The 26,604-nt window shown below is 39.2% G+C and overlaps 1 protein-coding gene across 3 annotated transcripts in view; it reads left to right on the top strand.

Annotated features, from left to right (window-relative positions):
* Positions 1-25,780, top strand: part of rabgap1 (RAB GTPase activating protein 1) — a 75,231-nt gene extending 49,451 nt beyond the window's left edge. For all 3 annotated transcript variants that reach the window (XM_083929804.1, XM_083929802.1, XM_083929803.1), the window contains 12 exons: positions 1,932-2,006; positions 2,563-2,688; positions 2,911-3,054; positions 5,028-5,069; positions 5,431-5,559; positions 9,298-9,390; positions 11,406-11,516; positions 11,808-11,912; positions 13,041-13,124; positions 17,788-17,859; positions 20,423-20,617; positions 22,569-25,780. In XM_083929804.1, the coding sequence (XP_083785930.1) occupies positions 1,932-2,006; positions 2,563-2,688; positions 2,911-3,054; positions 5,028-5,069; positions 5,431-5,559; positions 9,298-9,390; positions 11,406-11,516; positions 11,808-11,912; positions 13,041-13,124; positions 17,788-17,859; positions 20,423-20,617; positions 22,569-22,691 (1,299 nt within the window). In that variant the 3' untranslated portion in view covers positions 22,692-25,780. The remainder of the gene's footprint in view (positions 1-1,931; positions 2,007-2,562; positions 2,689-2,910; positions 3,055-5,027; positions 5,070-5,430; positions 5,560-9,297; positions 9,391-11,405; positions 11,517-11,807; positions 11,913-13,040; positions 13,125-17,787; positions 17,860-20,422; positions 20,618-22,568) is intronic.
* Positions 25,781-26,604: the final 824 nt, after the last annotated feature.

The following is a 26,604-nucleotide window of genomic DNA, read 5'->3' as shown; positions in this document are numbered from 1 at the left end:
TATTCTCTTTATTCTCTTTATTTATTTATCTTTATTGATCCTTTAGGATGACTCCCGCAAATTAAGGAAACTAATTTTGGTAGGCCTGGTGTTCACTGCTAGAACCACTTACAGCAATCTGTATGTAAAAAAGAATCACAAGTTCCCCTATAATACAGTGTAATTATTGTGTTAATTACTTGCTTTACAGTTGGTCTGAGGACAAAGGCAAAGTTTGCAGAGCTGTAGCGACAGTTTTCAGAGCTCAAGGGAACTGTTTATTAATTAATTGAACAGCCACTCGGTTTCTAGGTGGTTCACTGAGTTCATAACACAACTTTCCACCTAGAAATGCAAAACAAGTTTTAATCGAACACACACACACACACACACACACACACACACACACACACACACACACACACACACACACACACACACACACACACACACACACACACACACACACACACACACACACACACACACACACACACACACACTGGACTCTACTACAATCAGTTCTACAGCATAGCTGACTTTTATGCACATATATATGCAAACCTGGCAACTTGTCACAAAATACTTATTAATCATGAAGTGCCAGTGCGTTCTTACTCATGAGAATGAACATGTGCATATACAGTTGAGACGTACACACATTTCAACCTATAGTCTGGCTGCGGTTTGTTGCGGTTTCATTCATTATGTATAACTCAGGTGAGGGCATCCATCTCTTTCCCAGACAAGCACCTCCTCAGGTGTGTTTGAATAATTCAGTGGGCCCTCCCTCTTCTCTGTGCGTGGATTGATCCACGCTTCTGTCTGTTTGACTTGCTCATTATTTGTGTTTGTAGGCCACTAAAGCCCCTTTTCCAAACTCGCTCCGTTGCTCCCTCCCCTCATATTTACTCCATTTCCTCAAACATCTCTCTCCAACCCTTCCCTTTTCCTCTCTTTGTCCTTTCCTTTCTGTTTGTCTTTTTAACAGTCTCATGGTCATTATTTCTTTTTTCTGTTCCTCACTTCTGATCCTTTCCTCATCTATGTTTTCTTTTACTGCCTTTCTTATATCAGTAATGGCGCCCTTCACAATAAAGATAAGTATGTTTGAAGACAGCAAACAGCTGTTTCTAAAAAGGAAATAGAAACGACTAGATATTACTCCTAACAGCTTGTATAATATAATGCAAGTGCCCTGTAGCCAAACAAGTTAAAAAACCTAAATATTTATACAAATCATATTTGACCGATATGATGGAAAGGAATGTCTGCACTTTTCACAACTGTATGGTGGACAAAAATTGCATTTGCTGTCTTGGCTATTTAAAAATGGCAGGTTTGTGCAGGATGCCAGGCTAGGGATTATTTTCTCTGAGCAATTAGTGGTCTGCAGTGTTTTAACTTCACCTTCTAGTATCACCTCAGCTCGCTTGGAACCTTGCCTGAGGTGGTACCATAAAGAAAACATCAGGTGCTACCCACAGCTTTTTCTAACGGAAAACTGAAAAACAGTGAGTCCAGTTGAGTAGAACCATACTGTGCCATGCAGAGGAAATGCAGAATTAGTTTTTATTTTTTATGTGTGTAATTTCTTAACTTCTTCTTAACTTTTCTGTTTGATTTAAAGATGTGTTAAGCTTCCAGTGTAGCTTGAGCCATCTGTCTCACTACCTGTCAAATACAAGTTCAATATTTACTTTTCTTGGGCTGGTTTGCAAACTCCTCAGAAAAAATATTTTTGGTATTTTTGTACAAATTACCCACAGTTTTGTTTTGTTTTGTTTTTTTGGCTCTTCATTTTCTTTTCACGTTATATTTCATCATTTGATTCTGTGTTGAAATCACAAATACTGTACTATACTATATTGAATTCCCCTAATCAAGTTCTGAGTTCACTGTTCAACTTATTTACTAACCCTGTGTCCGTTTGCCTTTGTCCTCTCCTTTAGGCTTACTCTGTTTATGATGAGGAGATTGGCTACTGCCAGGGACAATCCTTCTTGGCTGCCGTGCTGCTGCTGCACGTGAGTTCAAATATCAGCAGGCTAAAGCACAAATCCCGACCAATTTAATCCACTTTCAAGAGCGGAGAGGGACTGTTTTCTTTTCATTTGACATCTGTATCGTTTTGACATTCTGCAATGCTGGAGGATTGACTTGGCTTATTTTCAATGTCTCAGAGCCTTGTCTGTATATTCAGTGTAAGATATGATAAGCATGATGTACTGTACAAAAACAGCTTGAGACAGATTTCAGATCTGTCTCAAGGTGGTGGTGTCTTTGGGACACTGTCATTGCATTTATTATAAATAATAATGAGTTCATGCTCATCTACCAGGAGTGGCTTCCCTTTAAGCAGTCCTGCAGTTCAGGGAAATGTCAACACTACCCTCTAGTGGACAATCAATGTCAATGTCTTCTTAGAAGCTGATGGACAAGGGGAGATGGGAGCATTAGAAGGAGTTGTTTATTCAGAAGTAAAGGTTTTTCTAGATTAGCCTCATCTGAAACCTGTGTCAATGGGAATATGAATTGGCGCACAAGGTATTAAATACATAATTTCTTGGTCATCTTCTTCAGATGCCAGAGGAGCAAGCTTTCAGTGTGCTGGTCAAGATCATGTTTGATTACGGGCTCAGGGACCTTTTCAAGCAGAATTTTGAAGATCTGCATTGCAAGTTCTTCCAACTTGAGAGACTCATGCAGGTATGTGTGTGTCATTTGGAGATCTGAAATGATTTTTGAGCGAGACTAGTGTTACTTTATTTCTGTGATGAAGATCAGATTACATGTATTAATTTACCTCTCTCCTCTTTCCTTACTCACACATAATTCTTTCTACTGGTCTGCTCCTCTGTGCTCCTCTCTTTTTTTCATTTTCTCCTCCTCCCCTCTGTCTGTCATTTGCTTTCTCTCCGTCTTAAACAGGAATATATACCAGACCTGTACAACCATTTCCTGAATGTGGGTCTGGAGGCTCATATGTACGCCTCTCAGTGGTTCCTCACCCTCTTCACAGCCAAGTTCCCTCTTTACATGGTCTTCCATATCATTGACCTGCTACTGTGTGAGGTTGGTAATAAAAGACACAACCACAGCTTTCCTGGCTGCATTTCAGACATACAACATAAAATATGAACAAATGCACATCTTGTTGTGTTTCTTAGAGATTTAATTTTCAATTTTCAACCAACTCAATTAATTCATTTTGGCCGTTGATGTACATACAGTATCCCATACTTACAGAGAGAAACATATTTTTTAGACTTATACTGTAAACAATCACTACATTTACATGCAACAAATATTCCAATTCTTGCTCTTATTCCAAAAAATACCCTTCTCCAACTATTCCTGCTAAGCTGTTTACATGGCCAATGAACATGAACATTCCTTTAACATCCCTGTTTACATACAGCTGTGCAAAATAGGATATTTTTCTGTGCAAACACAGCCTACCCCTTCATTCCGTCAACCACCTTCTTGAAAAGGTTGGGGTTGCAATATATGTGTATACCTAATAACCTGTTGATATCCAAGTATTTTACTTGGTGTGTTTTCCTCCTTCTGACTAGAAATGTGGGCTTCTCTCTTGGGCATTCATCTCTACCCCAGTCTCGCCAACTGCTGGCTAGTTTTTTTATACAACAACCATAGCAACACAGAGCTGACCATAAACAGAAAAAGGTCATAATCTGTCGCAAACTGCGGTAAAACCAGTTGAGAAGCATATACTAATGTGCTGGATACATGTCCAAAAAGTGCTTCTAAAACCTGAATAACACTGGCATATCCCACGTGTCTTTCAAGTAATGTAACTAAAATAAGTAATCCTTTGTTATGACAAACACAAACTGAGTCCAAGTGTGTTTATTTGGATCACCTTTTTTTCTAGAAGTTGATTGACAGATTTGTTGACTGTGATAATTCAAGTTTGCAACAATGAACACTCTTCAAAGAACGGGCTCTAAGGCCTAGTCAGTTAAAAATGTATTCACATGAAGGCTTCAGAGAGTAGTTTGTGATGAGAGTGAGTTTTTTTGGCCTGAATGTCAAGCTACATCCAGTGAAAACCGTGCCACATTAATCAGCTGAATAATGCAGGGCACCATGTTGCTGTAATGATGCATCACAGCAGCAGGAACTGGGAGACTGTTCAAGATCCTGGAAATGATGGACAGACCAAAATACAAAGAGAAGAACCTGCTTTATATCACACACACAACCTCAGACTGAGGTGAACATGAACCTTTCAGCATGATGGTCCAGGCCGAGACAACTGGAGTGTCTCTGAATGTTTCCAGCCAAATTCTTAACCTTTGTGGAGAGATGTTAAATTTGTAGTTTCACTTTCCATAAAGTCAAACGGCGCAAATAAATAATCTGCAAGGAAGAGTAGGAGACACAGCAAATTCAAATATGCAAACCTGGTAAAGGAATACTATTAACAGCAACTGCAGCACTAAAAGATGGGTCTGATAATATGCTGTTTGTAGTTCAGACATTTCTCTTTTTATTTTAATGAATTTGGAAATGTGACTTTGTCATTATTGCGTATTATGTGTCCATTTTTTAAAGTTAACCAAATACACAGAAATTGTTTTGTTTTTTTCACTGAAATTTCTTTATTGAGATTTTGCGGAAAGGCAAAGACAAGTACAACAGCTGCGTACTTTGTCAGAGCTTCTGCTTTAAAGTGAAATAGAATAAGAAAAAAACCCCAACACAAATCCCACTATCCCTCCCAACAACCCATGTCAGATGTAGTCGCAATAAATAACTAGGTCAGTAAATAACTAGGTCAGTAAATGACGTATAACATAAGTAGATAATTAAGGTACAATGAGACAAAAGAGTAAAAAACTGTAAATAAAGTAATTAAAGAAAGGGGGGGGGGGTCTCTCCTCCCAAGTATTAGGAAGCATCATTAGGAATACTAGTAAGACAGAAATTGTGTTTTTACAGTAAACCAATGTTAATTTCTTTGAACCTACAGTACCTCAGTTCCTCAATACACCATTTAAAAAATGTGTTTTTATTTGCAGGGCATCAGTGTGATCTTCAATGTGGCCTTGGCACTTCTGAAGGTAAGGTAGCCCGCACAAATATGCACACACAACAACCCCTGGCAACCACAGCAGTAGAAACAGCAAACACTAATAGAAAATTGAGCCATGGAAAGATTTTGCACGTCTGCAGATGTGAGCAGGAGTTAAAAAAATTTATTTGCATCAACTTTTATCTTATGCTTGCTTCTAGTCTTCAACTCTATTATGACAAACCTGTTATTAATCATATGCTGGTTAGTTCAGAAAAATGTGTCATCAAATGTGTATCAGTGGGGATGGGGCTGATCATGTTGCAAAAAAAGGGAAATAAATGTCCACCCGACGGGCTTATGTAAATGTCTTCCTAATGTCCTTCTATGTTCCTGTCCATTTTCCTCAGACATCAAAAGACGATCTGATCCAAACAGACTTCGAAGGTGCACTCAAATTCTTTCGTGTCCCGGTTCCAAAGAGGTACCGCTCTGAAGAAAACGCAAAGAAACTGATGGAGCTGGCCTGTAGCATGAAGGTGAGTTGAGAGTAAAAAAAGGAGAGTCACAGTTCACTAATAACACAGAGGCGATATATCTCTGCATCTCTTATACAAAGCTCAGAGGCTACAGGTTCAGCTCTGTATTCATGTGTTTAAGCTTCAAAATGTTCTTCACAATGTTAAAATCTCTCACAATAATAGATTTAGATGATTTGAAACTGAAAACTCGATATGTCTACTGATCATATAATCAAGATAAAATCTGCAGCAGTGTCAGTTAAACACCAGTAGGGGCCACTTTTGAACTTCAAATCGAGTGTAACCGATGCAGTGAACACACACACACACACACACACACTGACACACACACACATACACACACACACACACACACACACACACACACACACACACACACACACACACACACACACACACACACACACACACACACACACACACACACACACACTCACCTGTGTCCTGAACTGTTTTGAACAGTCTGGCCTAGTTTAGAGGGCCTGACTTTGAAAGTACTTTGGGAAGAGATATTTATTAGCACAAACTCTGTAAAGGCGCCAGCATGTGGAGAGATTTGAGCTTTTTGGTACTTAGTTGGACAGGTGGGCAGCAGTGATACACACAAAACCAGCTAATCCAGCAGAGACAAATCTAGTGGAACTAAATCAAAGGCAACTGGACTTGGTGTGCAGTCATGAACATGTTTCAGTACTCATCCTAGCGGCATCATAAACATAAATCATGAGTCAAATTCAAACCACTTTACTGCATACTGCTTTAAGAAGTTATTTCCATCACCTTATGTGGCAAGAGAAAAAAGTTCTAAGAAGTAATTTGACCTCAGTGAGTACGGCAGTGGTAGAGCTGGGAATTAAATCTGAATCAAGGTAGGCTAATCTGAATCTTGGATGTCACTATAAAGGGATTAACTGACCAGATTACTGGTGCCCTCATTGACTGATGATACTGCCCTCTGATTGGAGCACAAATCTTTATGCACTGCCAGGTACTCGACCTTTAATGCCCATTTTAGCTCAGATTTGCCAGTGTAGTGCTGCTTATAGTGCTGTTTTAAACATGATTTAAAGGCCCCTTATTGTAAAACGTGACATGTTCATGTCATTTCTTCGAAATTTTAAAACGGATCTAGAAGCTGTATAAATATTGTGAACGTATCAAAACATCATATCCACAGAAAAAGGAAAATGAGTAATGAGAAATAATATGTCTCCTTTAAAGTTTGGATTATTACCCTTGAATGACCTACCTGGAGATGTATGCATGTACATGTTGATGCTAAAAAAAAGTACAAAGTGATGGAAAAATAGTCAAACATTTGGCCCTTGACCTTTTGAACTGTCGACACCTTCCTTCCCTGCTTCATAAATCAGGATTATAGTAATCCTGTCTGAAGAAGAGGAAAGAAAAAGGGTGTTATAAAGTTAGGGAATCAGTAAGATAAGGTAACTTTATATTAAATATAGTACAGAATGGTAGCTCCTGTGTGAGTTCCAGTTCATGGTATAAGGGAGAAAAAACTACTTTAATTGTGGTCAAAGGGCAGTATAATTTGAATCATTTTGAGGTTAATATGTGACAAACAGTTGGAAACTACAGTCAGGTCACAAAATTTATTCAGGAGACAATCTCGAGGTCAAACTAGGGTCATTTATGTTGTCTCTGCGTGTAGTTGCTACACCTACTCTCTCTTCTTGTCTGCCAACCTTTTGACTTCTATAGCTAATATATGCAAATTGCCCAGGGGAATTTAAATAAAAAGCACGAACGCAAGCTCTTTTTTTTGTATACCTGTGTGTTTTAGTTACCATCTATCTCATAGCGCTCTACTTTCTCTCTAGCACATACAGTATGAGCATGCATGCATACAGTAGGTATTTTTTCTGCAGTTACAACTCTTCAGATGAAGAAAACTTGTAGTAGGTCAATAGGTTTTAAATCACCTGAGAGAGAGAAGGTAGTTTTAGGAGCCTGCTCTGTTGTACTTAAAGAAAACAATGCTGATGGTACCGCAGGTCATTTGCTAATTCATAATTGATCCAAGGCTTAAAATGTGAAATATTTTATGTCTATAAATTATGGTTATGCTTGAGAGAGCCGTGGTTGCTCTGTGTTCCTAATTACTTTTCTAAGCAGTAACTTCTGGAGACCTAGCTGTCTGACAAGGCTGCGAGAGAAGGGAGGAAAAAGGAAAACGAAAGGAGATGGATGAACTCCTGCCCTGAATAACCTCTTGTACTTTTCCTTCCTTACACATACACACACACGCACACGCACACGCACACGCACATGCACACGCACACACACTTAGAACAGAACATGTGGCTGTTCTGTCCCAGTTCTGCCAGCATCATTAGATGAAGAGTGCTAGGAGGATTCGGGTCATCTCATATATTGTAGTATAATACTAAAACCTGAGGTCGTAACATGCACATGCAGGCAAAGACCAACGATGCATTGATATTGCAGTCGTAACTGCATGCTTTAAAATCCACAGAATGGACAAGCAAGTCTCTCTTCATGCTGAAAATCAGGCACATAGTGTTCATTGTATGGTAGCAGTCTTTTAAAAAGCCAAATGTAAGGCAGCAGCTGGGCAGTGAAAGGCCTGTTGATGAAATTGCCTAAATGCACTGTGTGTGTGTGTGTGTGCAAATTGCATCTTTAGGCATGAATGTGACTGTCAGTGTGTGTGTTTAAATGGGACACAGTTCTGCTGATTTAGGCTGATCTGTGTACTGGATTTTCTGTTCATCAGTTTAACAACAAGACGATAAGTAGTTTAAAACTGAAATTTTACTTCCCTGGAGAAACTTGTTCCTTTGACTTAAAGTGCAATTTAAAAATATATATATATTTTTAATTCTTTACCACAGGTGTATAACAGAAGTATTTGCAAGAGTTTTTTGTTATTATGAATTGTCATATTAGGGTTGGGAAGATCTGAGTGAACAATCGGATGTAGAGAGGAATTAGCTCTGGTGTTATGGGATGGGCTCAGATTGTCATTTAGGGATTTTCTAGGTTTGAGTGTTCTTTTAACAGATTGAGCTATTAAGATGACATTTTGGAGATGTATGATCGTAAGAGAGAGGGTGCTGAGGATCAAGACCCCGGACAGCTTCCCATGACCTAATGAACTAGTGTGCATAACCAGAATACACGCAAAATCTGTGTAATTGGTTTCACAATGTAATCCATGATTAGAAATGCAATGTTATCTGAATCAGCCATTGAATTCGTAAACATTTGTGCTGCCTTCAAGGAACATTCAGACCCTGTTAATGTGCATGTTTTGGTGTTACGGCCGGATTTCCAAATGCTGTAATATTTGATGTCTGCATATTGTAGTATCTTTACAATTCAAATGTTGCAAAAGTTTCTCTGGACCGTGATATCCCAACGTACCAGCTTGTCGGACAGAAATGAACAGTAGCAAGTTAGGCCTGTAAGCTCTTACACATCTTCAATTGCATCTTACTGTATTTAAAGGCTGGCCTGGAATAAAGAGCGCCACAGTCCAGGAATGATTATCAATCTTGTGTGCTTGTTTAAAAAAGATGGAACAAAATCTTCTCTGGCAGCCACCTTTGGTGCATGAGCCAAAGACTACTGAGCAACTTTATACTCATATTTTGTATCATTTGTATAATTGAAATGATTTGTGTTATTCGTCATGTGTGTGTGATATTGTTGTGAGTAAACATTTATTTTTCCGCTCTCACTGCCCAACAGATCAGCCAGAAAAAACTGAAGAAATTTGAGAAGGAGTACCACACCCTGAGGGAGCAGCAGGAGCAACAGGAGGCCCCCATCGAAAGATACGAAGTAGGAATAAACACACAACACCCAGCTTTGCACATTAAGATGCGAAGTTCAATGACTTCTCCATGGAATTAACAAAAACCTGACATTGTATTTTTATTATTATTGTACTATTGTAGTTTGTATATTGTAAGTTATAATGCTTTCCAAAAAACATAAATACATTTATATATATACACACACATTTATGCATTTGTATGTGTTTAATACTACACGTTACCACTACATATTGTTAAAACAACTGTATTCCACTGAACAGGAAAAACACTATAGACCCAGACAGAAAGAAATACGACATGGCACCAACAAAGCCATTAATTGTACGTGCCATAAGTCATCTCAAGGGTAGCGAGTTGGTTGTATACAGTATAAGATCATCAATTATAGTGACTGACCTTCTGCTGTGTTTGCTCTTAAAAAATGCTTTCAACAAACTCAATCAATAGCATTGTTTTCTATGTCAAACAAGGTGTCTTGAGATGTTCTTATTGCTATTTATGACATTTCATAAGCTCAACCCTTGGTTTAGTTTGAGCATCATAGTTCATGATTTCAAGATGTTTAAGGATATTTCAGATCTGTGTTTAAATCATTTTTAATCATTTAGATTAGTAAGAGCATCAGAGCATTCAAAATGAAATTTTTCTTTTATTATAAAAAACATAGGATTTATACTCCCAGAATAAAAGTGAGCAGAATTTCTTCAGTGAAAAGCATGTACTCGGAAATTAGATTGTGTGCATTTTTTGCAGGATTGCCATCCTAAGCACTATTTTTGTGCCTCTGTGCCAGCGACAGTTGTGGCCGGAGGCATTTTGTTTTTGGGTTGACATAAATATCCACTTGGACTCAAAGGATGAACTGATTAGATTTTGTAGGTCAAAGGTGAATATCACTGTGACCTCACGAAACACATATTTGGCCATAATTTAAGAGTTCCTACGCTTGTTATGATGAAGTGATGACATATTATATCCAAAAGGTCAAAGGTTGACTTCCCTCTAACATCATAATGTTTCTGACCTTTATCAACGACATAATGTAGGAACAGAAGAGGAGACATTTGGTCGGATACTGAATTGGTGGCACTCATTTTGAAAAGTGGTGATTGTATAGATCTTCTGTGCCGCTGGGCTGAAGATATGTGTGAAGCAAAAATACATCGCTTTTATTAATCCAACTCCAACTGTAATCCAACTTTGTTTGTTAAACACTTTAAAACAACCAATGTTGACCAAAGGGCTGTTCAGAAGTATGAATAAGACAACTCACATGAGGCAAAAAAATTACATATAAAATACAACAATAAATGAAAAGACATAAAACATAAGTAAAAATAATAGCCACGCAATAAAAACATTCAAAATAAGAAATGAAATCAAGTAAATAAAGTCGACACCTTACTGGGTATCAAAGGCCACGGAGAAAAGATAGGTTTAAAAACAGACAGAAAAGAGGCCTGTTTAACGTCCCTCAAAGTCTTCGCTACATATATTATGTAAGTCTGGACAGTTTTTGAATGTAAACTGCAACTTGACTGGTTGGCGGAGGCATGCAACCACAAGGTGGTAATTGCAGTTTAAATATCTTTTTGGAAGTATGAATTTTGTAATCTCTATACTACCCGTAACTCTTATTGTTGTCTCTCTATTTTAATATAGCTGTCTCCTTCTGTTAATGATGTACCAACAGGTTATACCCTGTTAAACATTACAGACAACTCCTACTGTGTAATGACGCTCTCACCTAATCGCGGTTAACTTTTACACTCACATAATCTCATTCTCTATATTTGTCGCACTACTCTAGAAACTACTGAGCCAGGAAGAGATGCTTACACATTCATTCATGCACTCTTCATGATTAACTCATTTTTCCCTGTTCCGTTATCTCTTCACTTTCCTTCCTCTTTCATGTTCCCTGTCTTCTTTCCATTCATTCGCTCTTCTGTTTTCCTGTGCCAATCTTTTTTCTCGTTTCATCCTTTTTTTCTCTCTCTCTCTCTCCCCTCTGTCCAGCGAGAGAACCGTCGTTTGCAGGAGGCTAACATGCGTTTGGAACAGGAGAATGACGACCTGGCACACGAACTAGTCAGCAGCAAGATAGCCCTGCGCAAAGACCTCGACAACGTAAGCCAAAGAGAAAGGATATGTATGTGTCATTTTGTGCGTGTGTGTGTACAAAAGTTCGTGGAAATGTGAATCGTCACTTCTGTTAGCACACTTAACAGAAGGAAGTTTACAGTATGTGGCAACCATTGTGCAGGAAATAAAACATGAGAAAGATTACAGGCATAAAACACATACATGTAGCAAAACAAAAAAAGCAGAGAGAAAGCTAAGAAGAAAGTAGGGCAAGTGTAACTTTCAGTGACATCACTAACATTGTGGGTTGTTTTGTGTTGTGTGTTTGTGTGTCAGGCTGAAGAGAAGGCAGACGCCCTGAATAAAGAGTTGCTGCTGACCAAACAGAAACTGGTGGACTCTGAGGACGAGAAGAGACGACTGGAGGAAGAATCTGCACAGGTTAGAGCCAACAACGAGGCACTTTTCAGCCCCATGTCTATATTTTAGACATTAGCTGAATATATGTTTTTCTTTCTCAACACTATTGCAACATAAATTTTCAGGTAAAGGAATGCTCTGGGTTATTGTGAAAAGATGCCACTTAAATCACCTATTCTGGGGTCGAGAGCAAGACTAGCAAGAAGTATAAAATATCAATGTGACAGGCTGTTACTGAGCAGTCTATCTTATGGACAGAGCCAAGAGTATGCAGGTTTTTATTCCTACCAAACACTCTGATGGATGATTTTACTGATAAGGTATCTCTCTGTGGATGATGGAGTGTTGATTAGTATAATTACCTGCTGTATTTTTGTCTTTGTCTTGTATTTGTATTTTTGGGGGTGGATAAACATTGCATTTATTTTCTTCTAAGGTAGCAGTACTGACTATACCAGTGGGGTTATATGAGGTAGCTAATGGCAGGTGGCACTTCCCCACTTAGCAGAAACAGGCAGGAGGACAGGCATAAACACACGTTAGCCACAAAAAAAGGCCCACCTACAAAAAAAGTCAGTATAATTTTAAGTATTCGCTTTATTTAGAACAGTTTCACCCTTCTACCTTGCCATCAGACAGCAGTTTAAGTTTACACAGGGGGAACTAAAGCCGTTATCTATGCTCTCATCAAAGCTACCAGAAACCACTGACAAAAACTAGTGGTTTAGTTCCCAATACAATTGGCAGAAGAAAAAAACTGTATTCCACACATTTTCAGGGCATCCTCTGTCCTCTGTGTCAAACCTCCGGTGTCAAAGGCTTTCAGTTCATCTTCGATGTTTAGAGTTCAATGAAGAATCCCTCTGAGGTGAAGGGTAGAGCTGGCGCCCTCTGTCCCTGTGTGTGTTCAGTGCTGTCCTCCAAATGTTTCCTGTCCTGTTGAATGTGTAGGTGTAGCTGTGAATGATTTATGCGCTTGCATGAAGGTTATGTAGAGGGTGTGACTTTGCCCTGAGCTTGACGTCTGCCAATACCTTTTTCTGTCTTCTTCACATGTCATGGCAGTCACACGCTCTGTGGGGCCTCTGCTCCTGCCATTGGTCTGTGCCCTCCAACAGCCTCAGTATCCGTGTTTGTTTGTTTCCACAGCTGAAGGAGATGTGCAGGCGAGAGCTTGATAAGTCTGAATCAGAGATAAAGAAGAACGGCTCAATTATTGGAGAATACAAGCAGGTATGTACTGTATATCTGAAACATGGCTTAGAATAGATTGTGTACATACATCACTTAGACTTAAATTAGGAAGTCTAGCAACAGCGTTGCATAGACAGTACCATCTGCCTTGCTGTTTAAATCACATAACATTTTAGAGAAGTGAAACTGTAAACAGTTGCAGACCCACCCATTTCCTTGATACATTTTTTTAACCTTGTATGAATTTTAGTTTAGATCCAACAACATAACCCCTTTAATCCACTTAACCTCCCCCCTCCCACCAGCCCAAGGCTACCCAACTCCCCAAGGCTTTTTAAAATGGTCATTATACACAATTATACCAATCTATACAAGTGTATTAAATGTATGCATCCAATAAGAATACGTACCTAAAATTAAATACAAAAGTAAGAAATGTAAGTTGAGAAGAGATGATGAAAAGTTAAAAAAAAAACTAAAAAACATTTAAATGAAAGTGAGCAAGATATACACAATAAGAACATAATTACATGGAGTTGTTCCTCACATTTCTGTGTTCATTTCTATCTATTCTATCTATAAAATACAACATATCCTCTAGTATTACAATACCATCAAATTACCAAAAGTAATTGTTGTTCGAGTATTGAAAAGTTATGTAATAATAATAATGATCTGTATTTGTAGAGCAGATATCAGAGTGCTTCTCAAAGGACAGTGCATTAAAAGGCAAACCATACGGGTAAATACAATGTATTAAAATGGACCAAAAATGATTCTAATAAAATGAATAGATAAAGCATAAAATAATAGATAAAATAAAGAATCAATAAAAAAATATTACAATGAGTCCGCTAGCCTTTCCGTATGTTCTCGGGCCGGTCATTTCACAGTCTCAGCAACCTAAGACAACAAACTCACACAAAACAAGCTGCAATGTCACAAGCTTCACACAGGTCCATATGGGGCTAAAAGGTCCAAAGTATAGCAAGGAGCTTGGCCATTAAGAGCCTTAAAGGTAATCAATAAAATTATTAAATCAATCCTAACACCTACTGGGAGCCAGTGTAAAGAGATAAAAATAGGTCCAGACAAGTCACAACTCTAAGCTCTGGTTAAAACCTAAGCAGCTGGACACTAATTATTTACATAAGATAATGTATTCTAATCTGGGGCGGAGATTTAATTTAGTTATGGACTTAAAAATCAAAAGTAGATGAGCATATAGCTGCTCATTGATCTGGAAGATACAAAGAACATGGTGGAGCTTTGCTAATTGATGATGCAAATTCATACATAACAGAGTAAAACAGCACTAGTAGCTGGATGATCAGATACCAGTATTTCTGTAGGTCCACGTTTAAGTTGTCAGCCCTTAGCAATCGCTGCATGGCAAAGTAATGGCCTGAAGTTACCTAATAATTCATTTAAAAAGACAACATAAATGAAAAAAGTAAAGTTCTTTCACTGATCCTTTCATGTTTTAAATAGGCCAGGCAGGCATTATCAGTACAATAATACTCTGCTCAAGTTGCATGCATTTCATTAAGAGTGTGGATTTTTCATATTTTAATGACTGTGGATTGTAGCATTGTTTATTTAGTTTCACTATTTCTTATAGTTTTGTCTGTTTTGATGTATCTAATGTGCCTCATCCTGAACTGTTGTTTGTGGAGCTTAGTGCCTCTTCTCTGTTTATATTTCCTTTTTTGACTGGTCTTTTCATATCCGTGCTCTAATCAAGCCATTACAGTGGCAAGACTAGCCATAAATTATAAAAGCGACATGTTTTCATTCATTCATCTAGTTTGTGAAGGAGAAACAGATCATTTTACCACATGTCCCTTAGCTGAACCCAGAGCCTTTGATGACAGAGCCTGTGAGCATATTTTGAGATGCTGTCTCTCCAAATTCCTCTAAAGGTGATTTTCATTCTTTCAGTTCTCATCCTGTCACTTAATGCTTAAATATAAACCTACCCAGATCAAGTACTATTAACATCAGCACAGAGACATTATGCTACAACCCAGCTCCTAACGCTCCTTGTGGAGGCAGACAAAAATAACCAGGGGACTAATTTAGAAACAGACCTTAACTTCACCTAAGTCTAAAAATATTGGCAAGCAAATCTGAAAACTGATTAAGAACTATCAGGAATTTCATGGCTGTGTGCGTTTGTGTGTGTATTATAAGCAAAAGCAGCCTTCAGATTGCTAGCATGAAGCTCAGCGGAGCAAAATGCGAAAATGGAGCTTTGTCAAAAATAGTTCTTTTTGTGTCAGGGAGGAAGGAGATGATAGATGGAGAGGGGGAACATGAACAGAAGCCTGTGGAGGAGAGCGCTGACGGAGGACAGCAGCATTCAATCCTCTGGGATTGACAAATTGAGGAATGCACTAAAATAGCCTGCATTGTTTTCCAACCCAGATAACTCAAATCATTCTTCAAATAGCATTTTCCTATTTCAGTGGCTGCGAATGCCAAGTTTCGTTTTTGTGGGATTAGAGCCAAAAAAGCTTTGTGTGCTAATTGCCCCTCCAGCCCACAAGGACAGAGAAACGTCTGTTAATGGTGAAGCTAAAAACAGTGTGGAGTGGTGAATTGTAATCCCTCTTGTATAGGAGCGGAGCCTAACTCAGACCTCCCGGGTACTGTCAGTTACTGCAGCTTGTGTCAGTGATGTGTCTCTGAGGCCCTGTTAGCATTATATTTATTTTATTGCCTACAGTTTTAAAATATTTTGATCCTGGACAACAAAATATTTCGAGAAAATTAAAAATTAAAAACATTTTTTTCTAAAAATGTCCCTTAGGTCTTGAGCGTGAACTATTAGCAAAAAAATCATTTATGAGACATAAATGTGTCAAAAAACAATAACAACAATGAAGAAAACTAAAACTCTACTCATTCTGAATTTAAATAAGCAAAACAATCCTTTAGAGCTTGCTTGCGGATGGTACAGCGTTAAGGATTCCTGACTGTAGACCGACATGTACCCCGTCTTACCTAGACTTGAAATGCCTGCAGAACACAACGTCCTCCCCACCATGTCCCTCTCAGCTCTACAAATTCTAGAAGAAATACCTAGAGAAGGGAAAATGCTTAATGTGCCTCTGTGGAGGAGAAAACTAGCGGCCCAAGTTAAAGCTTTACAAAGTAAAAAGAGATACAACATGCCATCGAGTAGCGCTAGTTAAAGGGGGAGCAGGGAGAGTAAAGGAGCAAGGAGGCAGCTGCAAAATCAAGAGGGATAAGTGATCAGTAGTGATGAAGGGAAGACAGAGCAATATGTCCAGTAATGGCATCTGAGAGCAAATGAAGCAGAGGATGACAGGAGAAAAAGATAAAAGACACGTAGGAGGAGAGAGATGGATATCTGCTTGGTTAAAGATATATAGATTGATCTCTAAAGGAGGAGGATGAAAAGATATACAGTATATGCCACAGGGAACCAGAGAGATATGCAGAGAGCAGGAGCAGATAGAGAGATAGATCGTCTGTCTACAGAGAGGTGGGATGACCCGATGTTCCCGTTAAAATGACTCATGTCACATCGATTTCTCTGTTCGTCGGCAAGCTAGAGCACAAGTGTGTGGGTGTGTGTGTGTGTGTCTGTCAGCGTGTTTGTAGCTGTGGGTTATAGGTGTAGAAAGAGAAGAAAAAGAGATTGGGTATATGTGAGGATGCACATGCATACTCGTGCATCCGGTGAACCCTGCTGGAAAATCAAGACCTTATGACACCACTAATGGACTTAAGAGTAAGAGGATGAAGTCTCTACCACAGAGAGTGAATTACCAAGTAACACAAACAAGGAAGAGACAAGGTTGTGCAAAGTTGACATGGTCACAAGAAGTGCAATTCAAAATAGCTTTCTAATATTTGTCCTTAGAGGAACAGTTATTTCCCAATTTTGAATTATTTTAAATATGTTGTGAGGTAACACAACTGAAAATAGTAGAAGCTTATTAGGGTGAAAGGAAATGGAGGGTGATTGATTTTTTTTATTCCCCAGTTTATGACGTTAATAATGACATACATTGACTGATATATAATGTAATAGAAATTTATATTTTCTACATTTCATTTCATTCTGCAACCGTTGTAGAACCAATTTTCTAAACTCATATTAATATAATATGAGCATATTATATATGTACAGTTTTCAAAACTCAATAAATGTAAACAAGCTACCGCATCTGTATTATAACAATAATTATTAGTAGTATAAAGTATTATTCTTATTGTAATTATTATTGTTGATTATAATCTTAATTATTTATCTTTAGTAAACTATAGAGCTGCAAAGGGTAATCGATTATATAAATTATTTTGGATCATCGATTGTGTTTGGGTCATTTTTTTAAGAAAGAAAAATTCAACATTTTCTGGTTCTGGCTTCTTAAATGTCAATATTTCCTGGTTTCTTTACTCCCTTTTTGACAGTAAGCCGAACATCTTTGAGTTGGGGCCATGTAATCTCGGACTTTCGGAAAAAATTTTAGAGATCAATCTAGAAAAAAATCAAAAGATTATGCGACAATGAAACCAAACACAGCGCAACTCTAGTGAGTGTCATGTTGAATGGCTCAGTAGAAATTCAACAGACTTTGGGTGAATGTTGTTCACGGTGACGGCAGCCTGAATGCACCATAACTGAACAAACTTGCTAAACAGCCGTCTCTGTCTTTGCTCCACATAGATCTGCTCCCAGCTGAGTGAACGACTGGAGAAACAACAGACGGCTAACCGAGGAGAACTGGAGAAAATCCGGGTGAGTTTTACACACAAACACACACACCTTGAAACACTGTTGTCCGTGTGCACTCAAACACATGCTGTAGATTAACAATCCGGACTATAAATGGAGCACAATCAGAGCTGTGCTGTTAGCGACAAATATATTAATGCATTTGTCTTTTATTCACAGTATGTAACTCCTCAATTTTTTGATCTGCAATTGTCTACAATGATTAAGTTGATGCATGGTCACTTACACTGAAACCCTCTTTAACAATATAAGATCCAGCTGTTACCTCGATGTAGACCATCAGAGTTGAAATGCACAGCACAGTTTAGATCTCTCATTCCCAACTTTGCAGGTATGTTGGGGACATTGTTGGCATTTCATTGTCATTGCTTGGCAGTGAAATCAAAGCTATTGGGGGAAGAATGAGGAGTTAGGCCAAGGAGCCAGGGCCAGGCATCTCACTTCCAGTACTTGCACAGTTGGCTGGCAAGCTGTTTATTTAGACTGTAGCTGGGAGAAAGGCCATTTTGGCAGGGAGCTCTGTCTGGGCTGCCCAAGGACTCACAAAAGGACAGACAAAAGTGTTTTGGCACCAAGAATGTACTAGTGTTTCTGCGTGTGTTCAAGGTAAATGTCTGCAAGTCTATCAACTTGTTTATTCTTGTCCTTTTAGTGATGCAAATGCACTGTGAGCAATTGTTATTACAGCTGAAGCATGCAAACAGTGATCTGCTGTGAATAATTGATAATTGTAACTGTTAATTAGAAATGTTTAAATAATATAGTGACATACTTATTCACTAAAACTCTTATTTAAAGTGACGACAGAAACAATTTCAGCTCGGGCACTCTGCTGCTTCGTTAATGCTCTCATCCACTTCTGCAGTGATGAGTCTGGAAAGGTTATGTATAATTACCATTCAGCTTTGAACTCAATTGACAGTTTATTCCAATGCAATACTGTTATGAATTGAGGTGCTTTTGACAATGCTACGTGCTAAGGCACAAGTATATCTAAAGTGGAGACAGCCTACAGTACAGGACCTAACCTGCACTGCAGTTTGGTAGCCAAGAGCCAAACTTAGAAAGAGCAAGTGAAGCAGGAACAGTAAAACTATCATTCTTACGTACTGTATGTATCTGTACGGCAGTAGTATTACCTTGGATTAGTCTGAGTGGGTATTTTTACACCTCCAGTATACCTTAGATCGTCTGGCAAAGAGACTTTCCCACAGTGATAGGTACATTAGTTAAAGATACAATCCGTAAAAAGATTTTCATCTAGTTAATTGTCTGTTAAATTATTATGTATCAAAGAGTGGGTTAAAACAATGGTCATGTGACCCACTAATGAAAGCACTTGTACTTGCCTTTTTGCCAAGTATTCAAATATCTGTGTCTGGTGACATTCCTGGGCTAGATGTAAATAGGCCGCCGTGTTAGTGACACTGCTGACAACGGTTGGCCGAACTCATCACTACTGTTATGCTGCGTTCACTTGTAATTGGAAATCTGGAACTTCCATATTCTGAGTCAGGCTTGTAGTGCAAAAGTGTAAGAGGGTAACATACTGTATAGTGGATGGACTCAGAATACAGAGGAGAATGTGTGTATAAAAAGTCAACACATATGAACTTGACAAGATGGAGGGTTCTAAAAGAATGGGCTCATCTGAAGTTACATCTTACCGCCAAAGAGGCCGCTAGAAACAAGGTATCTTAAATCTTAAGGATAATGATGTAGAAAATGTAGTAAAAGTAGCTTAATAGGGTGTTGTCTAGCAGCACAGTCAGTAAGGCTCCGTTGGGTTTCTGTTGCTGCTTACACCAATGCTCTGTTCCCAATAATAGCTCATCACATACAAGGGCACCCAAAAGAGCTCTTTGACAAATATGCAGGGTGGAGGGTGCAGCCCTGACAGAAGAGGGAAAACATAGTTACCAGCTACACTAATGAGATGCCATGCTTCAGTAACTAAACAGAGCGCAGTCTTTTCTCAAATTATAAAAATATGTCTACTGCAAAAAGATAGACGGGGCACCTCACAGAATGACATGGCTGCAGATAATTGCATTTAGCTTGGACACACACATCATGTCATATAATAGTATGCTATTAAAAAAGTCACAATATAGTAAGACACTAAAATGACATAATAGGGATGCCCCAGTAGCTCAACTGGTAGAGTGTGCTCCCCATATAAAAAGGCTTTCTCCGACCTGGGGCGGGTTTAAGAATGATGACTGACAGCATCACCGTCCAGTCAGCAGGTGCATTCAGAGCAGTGTACCAGGCTCACAATCAACTCAGATCAAATTTTCATGACCCAATATTCTGTTACTACAGTATATTGCCTATTTCTTACATAAAATGTTTTCGGAAATGCTATTTAGTGTACCGTTTCTGTAATTTGCGCAAGTTTGTGACCAGCCGACATTGTTTCACGCATTTGCAGTTTTTTGTACAGCATCAGCCTTTCTTTCTCTTCTTTCTTTTCTCATATTTTTACTTGCAGCTGGTAGAAAGTTGTGAGTTATTACCTTGTTTTTCCTCAAACCTTTGCCCTCTTTCTTTTATCGCTCTCTAGTCCAAAGTGGAAGGCTGTGAGAAGTGCAGTAGTCTTTTCAACAAAGAAGGTCGTGTGCGTGTGACCACAGCATCTGCCGGGGGGACTGAGGAGACTGATGAGGAGAAGGAGGGTTTGAAGAACCAGCTGAGAGAGATGGAGCTGGAACTAGCCCAGACCAAACTGCAGCTGGTGGAGGCCGAGTGCAAAATCCAGGTACACTAACACACAACTTTGGCCCGAATCAAAACTAAAGTCTGAGAGCTCAAAATTCACACACAAACAAGGCCACACAAATTCAATGGTTTTCCCTGTGACATGTTTATACACCTCTTGATGCTGGAGGAGCTTACAAGTTATGACTTATCTACCGAGTTGCAATATAACTTGAATTACTATTTCAGCTCCCATCACGACCCATGACCCAAATGTAGCCATTAAACAGACAGGCCTTGAATCACAGTGAGCCTGCTACACTGACCTTTGTTGCAGTGACACATTCAGCACCACTTTGACAGCCTTTAAGATAGGGGTGGGCGCTATACCGATTTCGTCTCCATCACCAGTGTCACCTTTTGCCACCACATTAGTTTTGCATGAACTGGGAATATTCTCAGGTTTTGCTCAATGACTGTATAAAAAATGGACATAGCCTCTCCGTCGAGGTCCGTTCTCTCAACTTGACCCAACCCTACTGGCCTACAGGAGACGCCATCTTGTCAGACTAACTAACTAATTTCCTCTTACCCAAAAATGGCATTTATGCGAAGTTGGGGGGAGGGAGATGCGTCCATCTGGCTGACGTACACCTCCGAGGAGAAGTGAGGGCCAGTGGCTAGCTCCCCCCCCCCCAGTGTTGTCATGGAGATAGGACCTAAACATACAGACTACAATGTTTTTTTGTACCAGGCCTTAAATAGGTTTAATTATGCTGTGAAAACGGCCTGTTTAATATGGACTCAATGAGAAATTGCTCTTTTATGAAACCTGCCACTAGTGGCCTCTCGGCAATCTGCAGTTTTTGGCACTTCATTATTGGATCAACCAGGAAGTCGCTGTGGTTGGGACTTAGTTAAGCTCCGCTTTAAAACACTGAAGCTGTCAGTATGATAAATAATGCACGTCGTTCACTACCGACAACATTATCTTCACTTCACCCACTCAACTGACTTTTAGTTTAGATACTCGGCTGTCCTGCAGTTATTAGACAGATCAACTAAACACAGACAGCCTCGTTCATAGAGCCACAGCCTTGCACCGCTGGGGGAAATTCATAAATGGCGTTGCGTAATTGAATATATTTGTTATCCTGGACACATGAGGACTATTATCTTGGCTAACCAATATCGTGTTGACAGATAATCCCATGCCTACTTTAAGACCATATCGAATTCAATTTAATTTGGAGAATACTGCTGGAGTCCAGATGCAGTCTGGGTTTGGAACATCCATTTCTTAATATCTAGACTACCAGCTTTATGTTTAAGAGGGTGTCACCTGCACAGCAATCATAGGGGGAGGTCATATTTCTGTTATCATCTTGATGAACAGCCCATAAGAAAGTAGCAGGGCAGCAGAGGCAAACCAGCTATGAACAAGATGTGGTTAAGGAAATTGAGATTGTTTCCGGTGAGCTCGACTTTAATTTTTTAAATGAATGATGACATTGCAGTAATTAGCAGTGTCAGCGTTGAGGTCAATGAAATTAGAGAGGAGCAGTCTTGTTAAAATGGGGAGCTTTCAAACTGTTGAGCACAGTTGCTGTCATTTCACAGTCAGTGTGGAAATCGTTTTTGAAATTAAGTAAAAAATAAAATAGATTGGTTTTCTTCGAGAGGGATTATGGCGACAAACAGGGCGTTACCATAAGATGGGGAGCATGATGAAAGTTTCTCACCAACGACAACAAGGAGCTTTGCAAGGGGTTTTATCAGCAAAAGAAAGATGAGAACTTCATATGATTAATAGTGTCTGTTACAGTGTGAAGGTCAATGGGATCAAAGTTGCTGATTGAGGAAAGGCAGAGTGGAAAAAATTAGACACTAGGCCTGTACTCTTGAAAAACAAGAATCAAAATCTGTTAATTTAGCTTTTTATCAGCGAGATTGTTTCAACCCCTGTTGTTTTGTGATCACCATAGTGATAGTTCTCTTTCCTCTTCAATCAGGACCTGGAGCACCACCTGGGTCTGGCCCTCAACGAAGTGCAGGCCGCCAAGAAGACCTGGTTCAACCGAACACTCAGCTCTATCAAGACCGTCACTGGCACCCAGGGCAAGGAGACCACCTAACCTGATAACCCCGTCACCCGCTGTTATCTAGATCATGTCTGGAGATCAGTGCAACTCACCACACTGAAACCTCTGGACGCCTAACTTAACACAGCGGGCTGTAACTTTAACTTGAACATTGACCGTAAAATCCCAGGATGACCATTACTACAGATTGTGTTGCGTGTCCTTCTTATCAAGAATGTCCTCATGTTTCCCTGTTCCCACCGCTCCTGATCTAATGACCCCCCCCCCCCCCCATCCATTTATTCTCCCCTCCAACCCCAAATGACTACAGCCAAATGTGCTGATGAGAAGGGGTTGAAAAACATAAGATGAAGTACAGCAGAACCACTTTCCCCAGAGACACGATGTGCTTCCACCGGTCACAGAAAGAAAAGCGTAATAAGAAAAAATATGCTTCATTTATTTCTGTCTTTGTACTGCTGATATTAAAGACCCGCAGAAGGAAGGTAGGACATCTGAACAGTTACTGTCCTGACGGGATAGAGGAAGAAACACTCCGTCCTTCCTTACTGTTCTGCGTGCTCCTCTCTAAACTACTGGCACAAACCAACCAGTCCCTGTAAAATGTTTGTTTTAGGTACGAGAGCTTATAGACGCCTTTTCAAAACTGAGCTTTTTCTAATTTACGTTGAATACCTTTTTTTTTCTATGTATGTACATGAATGTGCTTATGTAATGAGCATATGTGTGTGTATGAGTGCATGTTTTTTTTTTTTTGTGTTGACTGTGAGGTGTATGTGTTCACGTGTGTGAGACTGAAGAAAAATGTTGTGTGAATGCATAAATAATTGACTGAAATAATTTTAAAATGTGGTATAAAAGCAAAAGCGAGGGAGCGTGTGGAGGTCCAAGGGAAAGAAAAAGCACTAAGGTTATGAGTGTGTGCATGCATGTAAAGGGGAGGGGGGAGTTTCCCCAGTTGTCTAGTTTCCTTTAATGTTCAAATGTGTATATGAATGATGCTAAAGAAAAGTTCGCTGACAAAGCCTTGATCTGAAGGTCGATAAAGATGATACTAGTGGATATGAGTAAATAATTTACAGTGAGAACAAAAGCATAAAAGCTGTCAACAGCAGCATCATTTCAGAAATAAAACATGCTTGAGCTTTGTTTGGTTTGGATGTCCTCCCAGCACAAAGAAACTAAAAAAAGCTCCAAACCATTGAAACCTCCGCATGTATTATACCGTGTATGTTTGTATGTTAGATCACTGTTTAACCCCAGAGTGGTGCAATGCTTGTTACAAACCATAAACATCACTTTAAGAGAAAATGGAAAGTGCGTACACACACAAACACAGCGTTGTAATTCCCGCTGCACTTGAACACACCTGTCAAAAAAAAAAAAACCTCTTGTGCTCTCTGGCACCAGCTGCTCTGTGATATTTGCCCTCTGACCTTGACTGGCAGGGTCATGTGTGATGCTTTTTAGTGCAGGGTGGCAGGCTGTGTTATTTTTCATACTTCATTCAGACCTTTAGGATCTCTTTTACCACTACACACACAAACTGAATTACACTGTTACACCGGTTTGTTAAAGCAATCATTAACTGCATGTCTTCCAAGGTTAGGACATTTGGTCACCATCTAGCAAAAATAGAAAGAGTAAGATGTTGGATATGAAAGACAGAATGGTTACCGGTGCTAGATAAGGACGGTTGTCTTTTAATGCAGTCAGCAGCAAAAACAAAAAACATGCCTCATCAGGGAGAGAGGTCACCTGCGAAAAAAAGATGTTTAAAACAGGAAGGGCACAAGGACGGAGATACTTTCAGCACAGTGTACGCAGGATTTGTCCAATGTTGGCTGTGTCCCTGTTTGACAGCTAAGACCAAGAAGACGAGACAACAAGAGGCAGGTGTTCGCCGAAACCTGGTGATTGATGATTGGAGTGATGGGAGGGTCAAATTTAGCACAAAAAGTTTGTATCCAGTGTTGAGTTAAAGGTAGATTCTGAGAGCATTTTCTTGGGGTTCCTTAACGCAACAGTGGCCAAAAGCATTGTAACTGTCCAAGAGTATTTCTTCTTGGCTGAGTGCTCATCATCTCAATATAGATCCAGTAACATGACAGAAACTAGACTCAGTGAGAGCACCTTTGGGATTGGGTGGAACAGGATAACCACAGCACAAGCAGCTTCCCCAAAAAATAATGCAGAAATTGATCGACTTTATCGAACCAGCGCGGAGCAAAAATCCCTGTGAAATTCACGGCCCAAAGAATTCACCATGTTCAGGAGGGCAAACGACGGTTTTAGCCAGTACTGAGAGGGTTGAAGTGGCCACTGAGCGTATACACACGCACTGTTGTGAATATAGATGCAGAAAAGCCACACACAGGGCCACTTGTCAACTGCCAGAAGTGAAACTCTGCACCTAAAGAGTGGATCAGTATCACAGGTCAGTCGCAGGACTTCAATGGGGTGTGATCAGAGGTCAGTCCGATATGCACTCTAAATCAATCCAGAGGGTATGGGGGGTTTAAAAAGTGCTTGTGTGTGTGAGAGAGTTTATATTTAGCCAACTTGAAATGGGGCTCAACAATATTCCAGTTTTCTATTCATACTTTACTGATCAGTTTAGACTGAAGAAAAGAAAATTGAAAGCTGTATTTCTTTGGTCGATCTGAAATGACCAGTTACTGTAAATTGCATCTAACTTGAAGGTGGAATCTGATTGGCTGAAATCTACTGGTGATGTCAGAGGAAGGGTCCAGATGAAGTTGAAAAAGAAAAAAGACTAAAGAGCCGTTCCTCCAGGCACTGGGTTGTATATAACAGACATTGAGAGAATGAATATTGAGTCTTTGTTTATGATTTTCTACTCTGTAACTATAACTAATGTTGCCTACTTGTACCTACCAACCTGCTGCCGTACTACAGTTTAATCCACGACAATGTTTTATGTTTTTTAATGTTGATTTTGCACCAAGCTTCTCAGTCAGACTGCTGTTTGGTTAATTCAATGCCAAAACGTAGCTTTATCATCCATCAACAAAAACATTATCAACGTGTGGATATTGTAATAGTGTAGGATGCATTGTGTATACTTCATGAATTTCAATATAAAGATATCAACACAGAAATATGTCTGCCTCTTTCTTTTTCGGACAGCTCAACAGACAGCTGTTGAAGTAAATGATGAAATAATGATGAAACAGGCAAAAGTATTCAGTTCACACAGTATGTACACAGTACGACGAGCTCAAATCAGCCACTGATAATAGTCAGGCTAATAAAGTCTTACTTATGATGCACTTACCATGCCATAAGTAAGTCATAGTATCGTATGGCATACACACTCATAGTATGCCTTAAAAAGTCAGCATAGTATAGAATAAAAAAGTATAGAATATAAAAGTGATAGTATAGCATGTTAAAAAAAAGTCATAGTAGAGTATATACGGTGATAATAAAAGTTATAGTATAGCACCCGTGGCTCAGTAGTTAGAGCAGGTGCCCCATATACAGAGGGCCAAAAAAAACTTTAAAAAAGAAAAGTTATGGTGTAGTATGTCATAAAAAAGACAAGTTCTGTGTGTCATAATAAGTAATATTATATATAAAAATAGGATTAAAAAGATATAGAATGTTGTATTTTTATATAAAAAGTCACTATATAGTGTGTCAAAAAAAATCATAGTACATGTGTCATAAAAAAACTTTAAAAAGTCAAAGTGTAAAAGTCATCTTCTGACATTGTGTCCTGAGTCTGTTCTGTTGTCTCATTATTGATGCATGCCTCCTTCTCTGAGTGCCTGACTTTAAAAGTTCCTGCTGTGTGGTATGGAACACAACTGTGTACTGTAAACTCTCTCAACACCTCTTTACTTTTATTTACTTAACAGACTTACGATTTGATTTGTTTCATCCATAATTTCTCCTTTCCTGCTGCTTCAGGGTCAGGGTC

This window comes from Echiichthys vipera (genome assembly GCF_963691815.1).
Source record: "Echiichthys vipera genome assembly, chromosome: 16".
NCBI classification, from domain to species: Eukaryota; Metazoa; Chordata; class Actinopteri; order Perciformes; family Trachinidae; genus Echiichthys; species Echiichthys vipera.
Note: the sequence above shows the minus strand (reverse complement) of the source record. Positions and strands in the feature narration are given on the sequence as shown.